The 16,906-nt window shown below is 37.3% G+C and overlaps 1 protein-coding gene across 1 annotated transcript; it reads right to left on the bottom strand.

The window, feature by feature from the left end:
* Positions 1 to 4,638: 4,638 nt before the first annotated feature.
* LOC107711222 (monocarboxylate transporter 6-like) lies at positions 4,639 to 16,699 on the bottom strand. Its single transcript, XM_016516164.1, has 5 exons — positions 16,580 to 16,699; positions 13,989 to 14,403; positions 9,437 to 9,580; positions 8,493 to 9,341; positions 4,639 to 5,406 (listed from the first exon to the last, which is right to left on the bottom strand). Exons 2-5 carry the CDS (start codon positions 14,380 to 14,382, stop codon positions 5,153 to 5,155), a joined length of 1,641 nt encoding a protein of 546 aa, XP_016371650.1. The 5' UTR covers positions 14,383 to 14,403; positions 16,580 to 16,699; the 3' UTR covers positions 4,639 to 5,152.
* Between the last annotated feature and the right edge of the window lie 207 nt (positions 16,700 to 16,906).

The raw sequence follows: 16,906 nt of genomic DNA, 5'->3' as shown, positions 1-16,906 counted from the left end.
AAGTTGGTGTGCGTGTACATTAATATACTTACAATGGAAGTCGAGCATTTTTTTTTTAGTTTGCCATCATCCTGGTTCTCTCAACAAAAACCCAATAGGATTTTTCTCTTGGATTATTGCAGAAAATAAGCTCTTTAACCAGCAAAAGCTTATGATTCTTACATGTTTTGTAAAGAACTACAATCTTTACAACAGATCAAAACATTTAAGAATTTTGGAGCCTTAATAAAAATGGCAGAAGTAAAACGCTAAATGTAGGCTATAAGTAAAACTACACCTCGGTCACATGACTTTAACGTCACCAAGATTCAGCTTCAGATAACTTTCACTCTTTATTGAAAAAAAAAAAACACATTTTTACCAAAACTTTTGAGTTAGAAAGGTTTCCAAGAGCATGATTATAAACATAACAAGGCTGTAAATATGAGTTTACATGATGATGTTTAATGTCTCGACAACCTCTAGTCCCATTTATAACAACGTCCCTTAGCTGTTATAAATTCACTGTAAACCACGGCTTCACGGGACTTATTGCTTTTATAAAACTGTTATTGCATATACGTAGTAAGTTTTCACAAAATAAAACAGAGCAAATAATGTGTAATTATATTAATAAAAAACGTATTCTTCCACCAAACAATGTAGATCCTCAGAATCAGTTGTGGTTCCAACAAAGTGGTTGCCGAGCAACACACAGAAGTAAACAAAGGTGTATGTTTGTAGTGTAATTTTACTCCGCAGCGGTGACGACCCGACCAGGCTACAATAGTCCAAATATAAGTACTTATTATAAGGGTACCGTAGTGATTCGGAATAAGACAAAAATGCGGTTTGGAAGATGAATTCATGATGTACTCGCTCATTATATACATTTTGCAAATTTTGAACACAGAAAAAGTTACATAGTGCTGCTTTAAAGGGATTGTTCACCCAAAAATTTAGTTTTTGTCATTTACTCACCCTCAAGAAGTTCTAGACCTATATGTTTCTTTCTTCTGTTGAACACAAAAGAAGATCTTCTGAATAATGTTGGTAACCTAACAGTTGACAGTCGCCTTTGATTTCCATGGTATGAAAAGAATACCATGGAAGTCAATGGCTACCAGCAGCAGTTTATCAATATCTTGACAATTTTCCTTTTTGAGTGAACTATCCCTTTAATATCTTCATACCATGTGGTTTCATTAAGCAAATTACATCTGTGTGTTAATACAGTTTACATTTTGCAACAATATACAATCTACATATTATCACTCTAAGCAAGAGTACTGTATGTATGCAGGTAAAGTTGGACACGATTATATATTCAACCTTGTATGAAGAGCTGTGTGATGAAAGATTTGTAATATAGTAGGTATCACTTTACATGAGTGTACTTTATGTACGTGGATAAAGTTAGATATATATGCAACTTTATAAGCTGTGAGATAATACTGTTTACATTTTGCGACAGAAGATTAGCTATATATTGCTGTACATGAGTATACTGTACTCAAGAAGTTTCTCATACTGTGTATCCAGGCAAGCTTGGAGTTACTTGGCATAGTTGTAGAATTAATTCAGGTTATTAATTTGTTATGTGGCAGTGTTTCCCACAGTGGCGGCATATATATGCAAATTCATTCTCAGCGAGCGGGAGGCGCTTGTAGAGCGGTTAGAGATTGAGGTTTCCCCGGTAACGGCTGTACACAAAGCATGGCTCCGCTCATAAACGCTGTTTTAGTTTATCAGACATTACATGCAAGATTAAATGAAAATGACATCCAAAATTTTCTGAAGACAGTCGGTTTCCTTCAGAAATACTGTGGTATAAAAGCACCCGCACCGGGTTTCAATTTGAAAGGTGCAGTGCTCATGTTTATTCAATGAAGTCAAAGCCTTTCGGAAAATCTATTTTTGGCGGTCAGTTTTGATATTGTGGCAGGCCACCACAAATAAATCAATGTATGGGAAACACTGTGGTGATATTGGGGAATTATAAAACGTGAGGTTTTGTTCAGTGTATAACAATTTGGTTTAGTGACAACAAGCCTAATTACTGTTATCACTGACATGGTTAAGTGATGCATATGTCAGTTAAAAATGGATCATATCACCCAACCCTCAAGCAGTTTAACTGAAGATTTATACTTATTCGTAACACATTGTTCACGGTACATAATTCAGTTTCTTGATTCCTCACAGGAATATGAATGGCCTGGATCCCGGTGCCCTGACGGCCATGGCTTCCCCGCGGGCCGTGTCTCCGCCTGGCATGCTCCCTCTCAGCGTGTGAGAGACTTTCCCAGCGACCTCCACACAAGCTCGGACGCAATGTGGAAACAGAGAGGACACTCCAGAGATTGTGTGAGTCTGTGTGAGTGTGTGTGTGTGCGAGAGAGACTGAGATGACGTGCCTCGAGCGTGTCTGACAGATACATGTCAGGCGTGAGGGTCCGTTCCTGTGAGCGCGAGCTTCAGTCCACCTCTGTTCTTCTCACGAGGTCTCACCTAAAGCCAGCAAAACGACAAAGGTCTGAGTCGGGCCACAGCTTCTGTGTGAGTGTTTCAGTGTGTCGCACAATTTAAAAGACGTTCAAGGGATTTTCTTTTGAGGTGAACGTCACTGTATGCTTGATGCCAATGCGTGTGTGTGTGATCTGAGGCAGATCTGAACGTCCCCTCAGCCTTGATTTACACGTTCACTGTTTTCAGCTTCGGTAAAGGGTCTAAATGTGGAGGTCCGCAGATGTTTTTACTGGAATGAATGCCAAGAAAACGTGTTCAATAGCATGGAAACATCGGCTATTACTATTATTAACCGTTACATCAGCTGACTGGTCACCAGTTTGCATGATGCAATCACTATTTTAGGGCTTCAGAAGGTTTGTATGTATGTTTCTGAAACTGCACTTCAAAATCCCACAGTTAAGTGATGTTTACTGTGTCTGGATCACAGGCCGCAGTGGTCACGACGCAAACCACAAGTACTGTTTCACTCGTGTAACTGCTTTGACTGTAAATCGGTCTCTGTGCGGTGTGACCTTCCTCACAGAACTTGTCAGTGGTTGTATGAACCTCATTTCTATCCGATGTGCCTCTGCTGGGTCTGCAGGTGAGTTTGTGGAACTGAAGCCAGCTTTTGTTTATCACAGGGTTTAAGTTCAGTTCATTTACTCCAAACTTTAACATCAAGTATAGGAGCACTAGTCAGTGTTAATTTCTCTCGTTGAGTCTTTGATTTCACAGTTATCACGCACTTTGTTGGCTGTTTTGTTATATCTCATGTATATAGATTTGTAAACATAGCAGCGATGCCCTGTCTGTAGATACTAAAATTGGGCTGATGTGCTGTTTAATTTATTTGAGAATCTTTATGGCGTTTTGACACAATGAGTGAATTTTACATACTGTGCATTGGTTTAAAAACATATATCAAGATGTAAAATTGGTTGTCTAATATGTGCAAATAAATAAAAGGAAAAATGGGCATGGAGTTACCTTTTTTTTTTTTTTTCCAACATTGGTCATGAAACTCATTTTAGATTGTGCTTTACTGACAAAAGTGGTTTGTTTGTTTTTTTAAATAACCCTAAACTATATATGTTTAGGGTTATTTAAATTCTTTAATACAGTATTTACAATATATTTATTGTAATTGTTAAAAGAACAATAGAAGTTTTGTAACACTTTACAATAAGGTTCATTTGTTAACATGAACTAAGAATGAACAATAGTTCTACAGCATTTATTAATCTTAAATATCAATTTCAGGATTTACTAATGCAGTATTAAAATCACAAGTTTTGTTTGTTAACATTAGTTAATGCACTGTGAACATGAACAAACAATGAACGACTGTATTTTTAACATTAACGAAGATTAATAAATAGTGTAATGTAGTATTCGTTCGTTCATGTTAATATGTTAACGAATGACACCTTATTTAAAATTTTAGTTCACATACGTTTTTTTTTTTGCTCACCAGTGAACAACAGGAAATAAAATGTATTCATGTTTATAGTAAAATATTTTATGATGCATTCATAAAATATATTTTATTCATTACTTTAATCAGAAATGTATTTCCATAACAGAACAATTAATGTTTATTATAATGTGCAAATTTAATTGCATGAATGAAATTGCGTTGTCGTGTACTGTTTAGACATCTTCATGATGAAAAAAATAATTAAATAAAAACACATACAAAGTTTGTTTTGATAAGAATTTAAATGTCACACTATAGTCATGATATTGCTGCCTTCTTGTGGTTCTTTGGAGCCGAGACTAATTACTAAAAAGGAAAATGATGCCTATTAGCAGCAGCACTGTGCTAACACTAAATTCTTATTAAAATGACATTAAATGCAATAAACACACAAATAAGAATAAATAACTTTGTGTATTCATATGCAATTTGTCATTGGATTTTTAGCACTGTCCTGAACAAACACCACACAGCACTCTGTTTCTATAAAGTGTACAAAAAAGGGGGAATATGTGACTGTCCAGCATTACTTGATCATTTATTATTATTATTATTGGTCCTCAAGCATTGCTGTTTTACACTTTCAGCACAGTCAACTATTTACCATAGAGACCAAACACAACGCTGAGACAATGAAACTGACAGACAACACACAAAGCAACAATTTTCTTTAATACATACAAATATATAAATAAGTTACTGATTTTAAAAAGCAGTATCTATACACAAAACTAAAAGAAATCATTTACAAGATATAACATTTATAATTTAAGGCATCTAGAAATAAATAAACACAATCATTCATTGCACAATCTCACATTCTCTGATGTTTTCTACATTCATTTGTTCCCAGAAGAATCTAAATTACAGTAATGTGAATGTCAATTACAACTGGCCTTTGTTAGCAATCCTGAAGGAGGCTAGAGTAATAACTGAAATTAGGCTTTCGAGATGTTTTGAGAGATGATCTGAAGTGATTAAAGTTCCCATGTGGCACCATCTAAGGACTATGAAAAGTTAAACTAGCGCTTCTGGTCCAGTCTATTTTTACAGCAGTCCAAGAACCTTTCTGCACTATATCGGTGTACATAAGCTATGACAAATACATCTGATTGTCCACTAACAAGATAAAGATAAAGATAAGAAAAGACTGAACAAAATGAGTATGGTCAAATACACTGGTCACACATCAGTCTCCATGTCTCTGATAGTGTTACCATGTAAAGGCACTGGACTGTAATCACAGTCTATGGTCATCTTAGTGCTGGGCTTCAGTGAGTTGATGTCTTTATGAGTGAAGGAGCTCTTGACCTCTCTGCACTTCTGTCTGTCCAGCCAGTAGAAGGACAGCATGATGAAGAGACCGGCGGTGGAGCCGTTTATGCTGCAGGCGAAGAACACATAGGCGTATTGGCTAGTGCTGTCAACCAGGATTCCTGGGAAAGAAAATAAAAAGTCACATAATCCGCCACTTCTCAGCAGCTTGTTTCCAAAATTATGTTTGACATTCATTTTCTCTATGTGCATTTCAGAAATGAAAATGCATGGATGAAAACCCATGATTATAAATAAAGCGACTGTATTTCAAATTTGAAAAACAGTACTTTTATGACGCGATCTACGACAAACCATGAATCTTTGACTTAATCAAATGAGCAGCAAAGTCTGGCCCCTGCTGGTAGAAGATGTAACTACAGTATTGTGTGTGGCATACCATTTAATTGCGTTTGTAATTTAATACGAATTGCCAAATATTCAGTTAAAGGTGCTGTATAAGTTTTTGACTCTACTAAAGCATAAAAATACCATAATATGTTTGCAGATGTTTAAAAGTATAAAAATACCACAATATGTTTGCAGATATTTAAGAAACATGCTAAGTTAACATGCTTGTTTATCTGAAAAACAATGCTACAGTCGTATAGCGTACAGCGTATTTCATTTCATTCATCGTCAAGTGCGCTCGTTCCTATTGGTGTCCTCAATCTGGCAACCTGCGTGTGCGTCAAGTCTGAGGAGGAGGGGCCGGGTGAAAAAACCCTCTCCAATATTTTGAATTTGGACTGCAATACCTAGTTCAACCACTCGGTGTCAATCCTACATACAGCACCTTTAATATACCATTGAAAAGTTTGGGGTACTAAGTATGAATTTTAAATGTTTTTGAAAAGTCACCAAGTGCTCACCAAGGCTTATATAAAATATATTAAAAACAATAACATTGTGGAAATATTACTACATTTTAAAATGTAATTTATTCCTGTGATGGTAAAACTGAATTTCCAGCATCATTGAAGGATCAACAGTGTCTCATGATCCTTCAGAAATCATACTAATATGCTGATTTGCTGCTCAAGAAACATTTCTTATTATTATCAATGTTGAAAACAGTTGTGCTGCTTAATATTTTTGTGGAAACAGTGATACATATTTTTTAAGATTCTTTGATAAATAAAGTTATTTTGCAACATTATAAATGACTTTACTGTCACTTTCAATCAAGTCCTTTCTGAATAAAGTATAATTTGAAAAGAAGTATAAAAGTATTTTTGAAGAACTAAACCGTTTTAATTATATTTACAGTTTGTAACAGTAATTTTTGTCCATACAATGGCAGTCAATAGAAACCAAAATATCTATTTGTGTTCCACAGAAGCAATAAAGTCACTCAGTCTTAAGTCGCTGGGGTATATTTGTAGCAATAGCCAACAATACATTGTATGGGTCAAAACTATAGATTTCTTTTTTCTTTTATGCCAAAAATCATTAGGATAAAAATAAAGATCATGTTACATGAAGATATGTAAATTTCCTACCATAAATATATCAAAACTTATTTTTTGATTAGTAATATGCATTGCTAAGGACTTCATTTGGACAACTTTAAAAGGCAATTTTCTCAGTATTTAGATTATTTTTTTGGCAGCCTCAGATTCCAGATTTTCAAATAGTTGTATCTCGGCTTATTTATTCAGCTTTCAGATGATGTATAAATGTCAATTTCAAAAAAATTATGACTTATTTTTGTCATATGACTTTTTGTCACAATACCAGACCCTTATGACTGGTTTTGTGGTCCAGGGTCACATATGAGGGTGAGTAAATGATGACTTCTAACTATGCTTTTAAGCGCCATAAAAAATCAGGCTGATAGTGTATATATCATTGTTTAATACCCTTAGAGCTCTTTCTTGAAATGTTTTGTTATTGCTAAACATCAGCATGCTGTTGTGCAATGAAGTGCTCCTATCATAGACTGATCAGCACCTCATTGCCGTGTGCCTTGACATTTAAGTTTCCTTGGTAATGATAACTGGAGAGGATCCTTAGTGCTTGATGTTCTGCTCACCTATACAAGCCCTTCTGGACACCGGCCTGTAAATGAACTGACAATCTCATCGACTAACATAAGATTATGACTGACCTGCTACCAATGACGTCACATGACCCTCACAGAATCACAATTATGCTTGTGGGGACATTTCGTCCCCATAAAGTAGGGAATGCCAGTTACACACATTGAACAGACTTCTTTCTTCCTTCTATAAAGGGATTAAAATTCTCTCATCATTTACTCATACTTCCCTGGAACACACACACAAATGATGTTAGGCAAAAAATGCTGGTCTAATCTTTTATGAGAGCATATAATGACTATGGGATGTCAAGCTCCAAAAAGCAGTATATATATATATATATATATATATTATCAAGAGTAATAAAACAAAAGCAGGGGAAGTGATCTTTTGTGTGTATTTCCTTTGATCCTAACATTTAAATTGATCCCAGCTCCCTATCATTTGACCTATAAAAGGAAGCAGTGAGATGGATACCGAGGCCCACTGGCCTACAGTGCCAACCTAAAAAATAAACAAGAGAAAATAACTAATTACTTATATTTATCTTTAATTATTAATTTAATTACTTACTTTTATTTATAAAACTTTCTTATTTTATTTATAAAAAAGTAACCTCCGCTGATTTTTAGGTTTGTTCCAACTAAATATGAGTATAGTAATTTACAGAAGCCATTCTGAGTTGAATGATAACCACTTGCAACTGAGTAGGAAAATAAAATAACAATACAAAATAATAATAATAATCATAATAAAGATAAAAACAAGGAAAAATCAGTCATAGGACAGGCCAACACTTTTTTCAGTTCTCCTGATGCCCAGTACAGTGCAGGTGGAGGGGAAACAATTTAGGCAAAATGCTGACCTAAATTGTGGTTTGTTTATTACAAAGCTATTCTATGACTTTAATGGTTGGATATTATACATGAACTGACTATCTACTTCAAAGGAACTACTTTTATGGTGCTTTTTTGTTTGTTTTGGAGCTTGAGAGCCACTTCGTTGTTGTATGGAAAAGAACACAGTCTATGCACTTACACAAAATAAAATCACATGAAGGTGAAATTGTTTGTCCTTGACAAATACAAGCAAGCATGCTGTTTTAACCTACTGATGCAGTACTAAAGCAAATGCAAACTTTAGAGAAAAAAAAAGCATTACATCACCTGCTAACGGCGGGCCAAGCAGAAACATGATGCTCTCCATAATGCTGATGAGGCCCAGGGCGGATGGGAAGCGGCTCATCTCGACCGTGTCCATCAGTACGGTGAACAACAAGGAGCCGACGAGGCTCATAGAAAACCCAAACACTATAACATACGCCAGCAGCACTGGGAAACTCGTCGCCATCCCGCAGATGCAGTTGCTTAATCCGTTGATCAGCACCGCCACGGCAAACAGGTAGGCGAAGTTATGGCTTCCACGAAAGCGAGGCAGCCCAAAAACCAGCGCCGTCGCGGGCCGAACGATGATGTTGATCAACCCCAGGATGGCCATCAGTAGAGCGGCTCGGTCTTGCTCCATGCCGTAAGCGGTGGCATAGGGAACCAGGTAAACGAGGGGCACCACGAAGCCCAGCATCATCCAGGACACCCCAAGAGCGTAGGCACAGAAGTACGGGTTACTGCACAGCAGGTCGAAAGCCATGTGCCTGCGCAGGAAAGGCATGACGGTGGAGAGAGTGGCCCGCAGACGGCCTTTCAGACCCTCTCGTTCCTGAGTAATGGAACGGCAATTGGTTTTGAGTTGTCCGGTTCTGGCTTCCATCTTTGGTTTGGCCCCAAGGGGGCGCATTACGGCCCCACAAACGCAGCAGTTCAGCAGGACCCCTCCCAGCACCAGAAAGCTGCCCCGCCAGCCAAAGTTGCTGAGCAGATAGTTGGCTAGCAATGGTAGGGTGCTCAGCCCGAGTGCGGTGCCAGTGGAAGACAAGGCGTTGGCGAACGCCCTGCGTCGCACAAAGTAGTGGCCCACCATTGTGATCGATGGCTGGAAAGACAAAGAGAATCCTATTCCTGAGAAGGAGAGGTGATAATTCAGTCCATGCGGCCTACTGAGCAATCGTTTTCACACCGCTGTTTGTGAGAAGGTAATATACAGGCCTACCTACCTGTGATAATGCCAGCAGTGATATACAGCTCTACCATTGTCTGTGCAAATGAGCTGGCTGCCATTCCCAGTCCGCTCAGGATCCCGCCGATAATTATTGTCGCACGGCAACCGAGGCACTCCACGAGAACACTACATATGGGGCCTACGGAAAGACAAAGGCATTGTAATGTGAACAATGATGAACACGGTTGGTCTCGGTGTGCACACATTAGCTGCATCTGAATTACAGATGATCTCGTTTAATGTCTGCACACATGCAGATGATGACAAACAATGGTAGCTATTTGGTATTGAAACTCTCTATATCTGCAAATTAAAGTTTGGTCGCTGCATTTGATAAGCTCTGATAGAAAGGGATAATATGATGCTGCCCACATAAACATGACTAGATTTACACTAATCACTCAAATGTATGGAACCTTACAATGAAATGCAGGGGAAAAAACTACACAAACAGATTTTTTTTTTCTCATGACTTATTTATTTGGAACTTCTTTTTAGTAAATGGTGGCCATTTTGTGCTAATTTGTTCCCTAGTTTTGATTTTGTTAAAACGATGTAATAGATTAGTACAATTTAGCCAGGATTAACTAAAAGGGAGTGAATTAGGTGTGCCAAACGATATGAAACATTATATCATTGATAAATTTTTTAGCTATATCGCCCAGTCCTATGTGAAATGTCACCACATATTAATAATTTGTGGCCACAATATTTTTATTTATTTTTATTTTTTTTCTGTGCGGGGCTCCGTATAAATGCATAATTTGGACTCTGAAGCATAGCTGGGCAACTCTGGCTTCGAAAACAGCACCAGAGTTGCCCAACCCTGCTCTAAAGAAACAGTTCACCCAAACATGTTTTCATTATTTACACGACATGATGAATATAGTCATTCCAATTTTGTATGAATTTCATTCATCATTGAAACACAAAATGAGATGTGTCGGCAGAATGTCTGAACTGCTCTTTCCCATCAAGGAAAGTAGATGGTTTCCTTGTCCAACAAGGACAAAGAAAACCATTAAAGTAGATCTTTTTGTCAGAGCTCTCATTTTCAATGAAAGCAGAAGCTTAGAAATTCTGTCTAAGATGTCCATTTTGTGTTTTACGGAAGAATAAAAATCCGGGGTTGGAAAGATATGAGGGAAAGTAACTGATAAGAACATTTTTATTTTTGGGTGAACTAAACCTTCTTAGTATTGTCTGCACTCAACTGATATACTTCTGTCACTGTTTACATTTTGGTAATAAAATCTGCTTAAAGGGGTTATGAAATGGAAAATCAAATGTCCTTGATGTTACTTTCAATGAAGGCATACTGCAAGTTTCATAACTCCCCAGTTTAAAATATGAGTTTTTTAAAACACCAGGATTTGAAATCCGTCATGATTTTGTTCTACACTCCTCTTAACATGCGCATGCAAATCAAGTAAGTGCTCTTAATATGGAAGGCGGATGGAGCCAAAAATCCTTTAAAGGAACGCATGAAATTTGACCATGTCAACACACACTATTTGTCCATGATAACGCCTTAAAGCATCAGTTTTCTTCATGTTTTTTTAGCATGTGTAAAGAATCTTATTACCGCAATAAGATTATGAATTTGTCTCTAAATGTGCGCACATTCTGGCTGTTTTGAACATACTTTTTAAAACAGATATACCTCTATATTTACCCACATATTAATCCTTTCTTTAGTTCACTGTGGCATTGTTTTACTGATATCTACTGTGCTAGAGTAAACTAATTAATGTTACAATATAAAGACATTTCTTCACACACAACGTACCGATGCATTATCCCTCATGAACAAATGTAACGTCTGATGTTTGGATACATGCATACCAGTGTATTATTATGATATCTTTCATGAATAATCATGACGTCTGATATGTTGTATACCAACGTACCTTCGCATCACATATGCAAATATAGTTTCAAATACAGCAATTTCATTGCCTTCTGTGTGTGTTGTCGCATTAACATGGATAAACAGAACATGCTGACACAGTCAAATTTCACGAGTTCCATTTAAAGCTTTTTGGCCCTATCTGCCTTCCATATCTTAACAACTCATGTCTGTCCATCCATCAGTGATACTGTTGTAGAGTAAGAACGTACAACATAGTTCTGCACCTGTGCAAACCCTACCAAAAGATCAAATTTTATTTTATTTTTTTAATCAAAATTATGTTGTGATGAAGTTCAAAGGTAAGTAAAAATTAATAAAAAGTACATTTATACTCATGTTTTGATATTTTGATTAAGTTATTGATTACATTTTTAGTAAGCAATTAGTCATTTATATTGGAATAATATATATTTTTAAAGTAATCCTCCTAAATTTGATCCTGTCCTAAACACACATGTCTGGCATGTCTAACCACTCAAACAAATTGAGCAATGTTCTGAAACTGTTTATACTTTTCAGGAAATTAGCCTATTAGGCGTATTTATGGTTCTCTTTGCACATTAGCCTGGAAAAAAACTACACATCTTTAAAAAGCAATTTTATCAATTAGAGTCTGGGAAGGTATCATATCCTTGATTTGATGTGACACTTTGCACCCATTGAGCACAGCAGTTAGTACGGTGCAAATTACTTCAAGCTCTTTAAAACATCAATGGAGATTGAACATTTGCCCTGCTTAAATTAATACTTTAGGCGTCACGGCACTGCATAAAAACAAACTCATAAGATCTCCTTAACATTGTCTTTGGCACTAACTTGCCCAGCTGGCAGCCAAGAGAAAGGGCTGGAAAGACAAATAAACCTTTCTCAAAGAAACACAATGGTATCTTGGCTTATCCAGGGCCAGTCCAGGAATATAATAACAACCTCTCGCCTGATTCAGAGGTGTCTGGCTGAGCATAAGCATTTCAGTTCCCTGGTACCTATAAAGTGTGCACTAGGTTACACTTTATTTTGATAGTCCACTTGAAACATTCTACTAACCATAAGTAACTTCGCAACTACATGTCAACTAACTCTCATTAGTATACTGTTAGGTTAGGGTTTGTAGAATAAGTTGACATGTACTTACATGTTACTTATAGTCAGTAGATTATCTATAGTGGACTATTAAAATACATTTAAGGTGATATTTGTAGATGTTCAGTACAATACAATTTATTGTGACCAAATGTCCCCACAAGTAAAACCAGAAATTTTTGAAATTGTGGGGGAAAAAATTGACAAAAAAAAGAGTAAATGATTAAATTAAATGATTATCTGAAAGTATAACAATGCAAATAGGTTTTCTGTAAGGGGTAGGTTTAGAGTTAGGGTTTGGTTAGGGGATAGAAAATATTGTTTGGTCAGTATAAAAGTAATAGAATTCTATGGAAATTCCACACAATTCACAGAAACAAACGTGTGTGTGTGTGTGTGTGTGTGTACAGTATATATACACCTTTCAAAAGTTTGGGGTTTCAGCAAGGACACATTAAATTGATCAAAAGTGACAGTAAAGATAATCATAATATTACAAAAGTTATTTCTATTCATCAAAAAAAAAAAAATCCTGAAAAAGATGTATATGATTCCCACAAAAATATTAAGCATTTTTTTTACATTGATAATAAGAAATGTTTCTTGAGCACCAAATCAGCATATTAGAATGATTTCTGAAGGATCGTGTGACACTGAAGACTGAAGTAATGATGCTGAAAATACAGCTTCGCATCACAGGGATAAATTACATTTTACTATTTATTCAATAGAAAGCAGTTATTTTAAATTGTAATAAAATGTCAAAATATTATTGTTTTTACTGTATTTTTGATTAAATAAATGCAGCCTTGGAAAACACGAAAACACAAAAAAATCCTACAGACCCCAAACTTTAGAAAGGCAGTGTATGTATTGTGTATATAGTGCATAATCTTTCATACTCAGAAATCCTGCATTTAGTCATAAATTAATTGTGGTAAATTGATAAATCAATTACAAAAGTAAATAATTATAATATTAAATATACTCAAAATGAATTACTAAATACATGTGTTTTTTTTTCATATGAAGATAAATGTGATTTAAATCAAATGCAGTATGTATGATTTGTGTCTTTACTGTTATGTAGCAATGGTAATGGATTGTAATGGTTGCATATCTGGTGTACTTTGTCCTCAAGCACAGCTGCCTAGTAACGATGAATGAGCTGCATTAAGCTGAATGAAAACGCCGGCCCCCCCAAATCCTTTTCACCATGTCGACCATTCTTTGAGTTAGTGACTGGGATGGTGTGCAGTAACTGGATAAATTTCCCTGTGAAGTGATATGTACCATATACCATATGTCAATGCACACTCCTTACAATTTAGAATCTCACAAGATGGCCAAAACTCCCGCTGTCGTCCTTCTGCGTGTGTTTATGTTTCATGTTATGAAACAGATCAGTGTTGCACAACCAATTAAGTAGAGTAACTTGATAGAAGTGTTTTTCAGAGACTGTACATGAACCTGTGGTGCGGGTGAATGCGTCACAAAGCGTGGATGAACTAATGCATCAAACACATGAATCAGTAGTATTAGAGATCCTCCCTACCGCCTGCATGCAGCACTGCCATCATGATGGCTGGCACCCATGACGTTTCAGTGTTGCTGGCTTGGAAGTCGTTCTGCAAGTCTGTGTAAAATATCCCGATGCAAGAAGGGAAAGCCAGAGTCATTGCTAAGACCAGAACGGTAGCCGCAACGACCACCCAGCCCCAGCCACCATCAGGTGGCACCTGGCCACCGCTGCTGTCCTCCGCTCCTCCAGTGGAGTGATGCTGCACCTCTAGAAAACTGGAGGAGTCCTCTTCCTGTTGGTCCGGCTCCTCAGAGCCAGGATCTGTTTCTACGGCCTGCAGAGAGGACGTCCTGCTCCGCGTTACAGCGGTTGTGGCAGCATCAGCGCTGTTTGCCTGGGCCTGATGAACATCCACACCCTCCGTCATTATGTCTCCTCACTCAAGCGTCTGCAGGGATGAGACAAGCACATTATCATCTATTACAGTATAACACATGTTAAATATGGGTTTATATTTTGGATTAAATAAATAAAAAATAGCAATCTTGTATTGTCAAAGGGAGATTCAAACTTCTTTAAAGTCGACTGCATCACATCCCCAAGACTTTCAAAAGGGTTAATGTCCGGACTTTGTGGTGACCAGTTTATGTGTGAAAATGATTGATCATGATCACTGAACCGCTATTTCACAATTTGGGTCTAATGAATCTTGACATTGTCATTCTAGAATATGTACATGGGTATGTCTTCTGACATGACTGTGTGAGAAATAAAAGCTACACTCTAGATCAGTTATAGGGTTAAAGGATTTGAATTGTTGCCAAACATACAACAACATGCCAGAAACATATTAATCACTGCGATAATGATCCAATCCTAGACTCAGTATTCAGTATTTGCTTGAGGCCTAGAGTGAGCGGAGGCCAGCTTGAGTGAGCAGAGGCGGGTGGGCTTTAGAACGGCGCGGCCGGCAGATTCGACGAAGGAATGTCCGGCGGGCTTGCGGCAACCACATGTGACGACCCCGGGAGGACTCTGCTTCGTCCACGGTGAAAGCCGATCCAGCGATACACAGCGCAAAGTTCATGTATTTCCTGTCAGCTCCAGGCATGACGAAGCGGATATCGTCCTCTTTTGGAAGGACTAACAAAGTAGTTTCGCTTCACAACGAAACACAGCGCCTTCACGACATGGCGTGTTCGAACGAGCCGTTTTAGGTAGGTGTGGCTGACTCTTAACTTTTATAAAGAATATCTCTTTGGATTTGAGACTTTAGTCTTTGCAACGTTACAGATCTTCTTTAAGCACCAAGAGCTTGTAACACTCCAAAGAGAAAGGAAAAATTGAAATCGCATCATATGACCCCTTTAAATCCAAACAGCAACTTCTCTGCTTTTAAATTCATGTAAACTGTCACGAACATTCAGCCACACAACTCTGTGTGTGTACTGTGAGTGCTGAGTAACTTGATATCTTTTAGATCACTGTTTGTGTCGAACACTGAAAGCCATATTGTCCTGTGACATTTTTTTTTATAAATAAATATATATATATATATAAAGATAAATAAATAAATACAATATTTTTGAGGTTGATGCATGTTTTTATTCATATTATATTATATTATATTATATTATAGAAGACAAGAAGAGTATAGTATATTTTGGCTGTGTAAGTATGCAAGTATTTCATTTTGACTTGGACTTAAGGCTAGGATTATAAACAATGTGCATTATTGATCTTAAGGTTTCTGCATTTTTGCATTTACATTTTTTAAATGCATTAGTGAAAACATTTAAATTGGTCTCAAAGTAGTCAGCTGTATAGTTTTTAATTCTGACCGTCCATTTTTAAATTCATATTCACTTCACCTTCTTTGAAACAGAATTTTATTCATAGGCCTACTTCATCATATTACACTGCGTTAGATCATATTTACCATATAGTTATGTCTCTTTATGATACACCAGGACAAAATAACCTTTCTGCATTGTTCAAGAATGATTCACGACGAATTAATTTGACTTGTTTTGACGTAGCATAAGTTTGACAGTAGCCTACAATGTAGCTTTACGACTACGATAACGTTTTATAATTCTTAATTTTTATTTTCTGCTCCATTGTAATAATAATAAGTCAACGTTCACCGGCGGCAGCATCAAGCGCAGATAACGCATTCAGTTCCCGAGAAGTACCGGTTATCTACACGGACCGTTACGCGTTTGGAGTAACAGTATCGACGATGATTTGTATTCGTTCATACGCTTCATATTTTGTTCACCTGTCTCCATGAGAGCGGCTTGACAAGCCAGAACTTGAACGCACCGCAGGCTATCGGTTTCATATTGGCACAGCGCGCAGCGCGAGTACTAAATCATTTTATCATAACACAATTAAAAGTGCCTTGATTAACGATATAAAGTATCTAGATAATCAGATATCTCACCTTTATACCGCAAATCCTAATAACGCAAATAAAGCTGAGGTCAAAAGATAAAGACGCCACGCCTGCTTCATTTACGCTCAGTCATCTGTAGCTCAGCATGAACTCCAATAAAGCAGCCAGCAGGTTATTATGTCCGGCTGAATGCGACCAAATAAACACCAATGTGTTTTCCCCTCACCTTTAGGAGGTAGATGACATCTGTACTTGACGCTGAGTAGTCCTCGTGTGAGCTGCTGTTGACCGCACGCCCGCCCCTGCCCTGTGGCCCGCGGGACTGAGAGAGAGAGAGAGAGACGGGATGCATGCATTAGACACAACTCGTGACTGTACTTTATAAACTACGTTATGATTTCTTAATCAGTGCCCCTTTGACACGCTATCGGACTCTGACGTAATAACATGACAGTGTCGCCAATCGCATGCACGTCAATGCGCAGAGCATCCCATCATGATAAGACACTGCATGAGGTTTTGCTTTTTTATACCATATTTTTTTGTTGATGTT

This window comes from Sinocyclocheilus rhinocerous, unplaced genomic scaffold (assembly GCF_001515625.1).
Source record: "Sinocyclocheilus rhinocerous isolate Xijiao unplaced genomic scaffold, SAMN03320098_v1.1 scaffold115, whole genome shotgun sequence".
In the NCBI taxonomy this organism is placed as follows: Eukaryota; Metazoa; Chordata; class Actinopteri; order Cypriniformes; family Cyprinidae; genus Sinocyclocheilus; species Sinocyclocheilus rhinocerous.
This window is presented reverse-complemented; position numbering and strand designations above follow the sequence as displayed.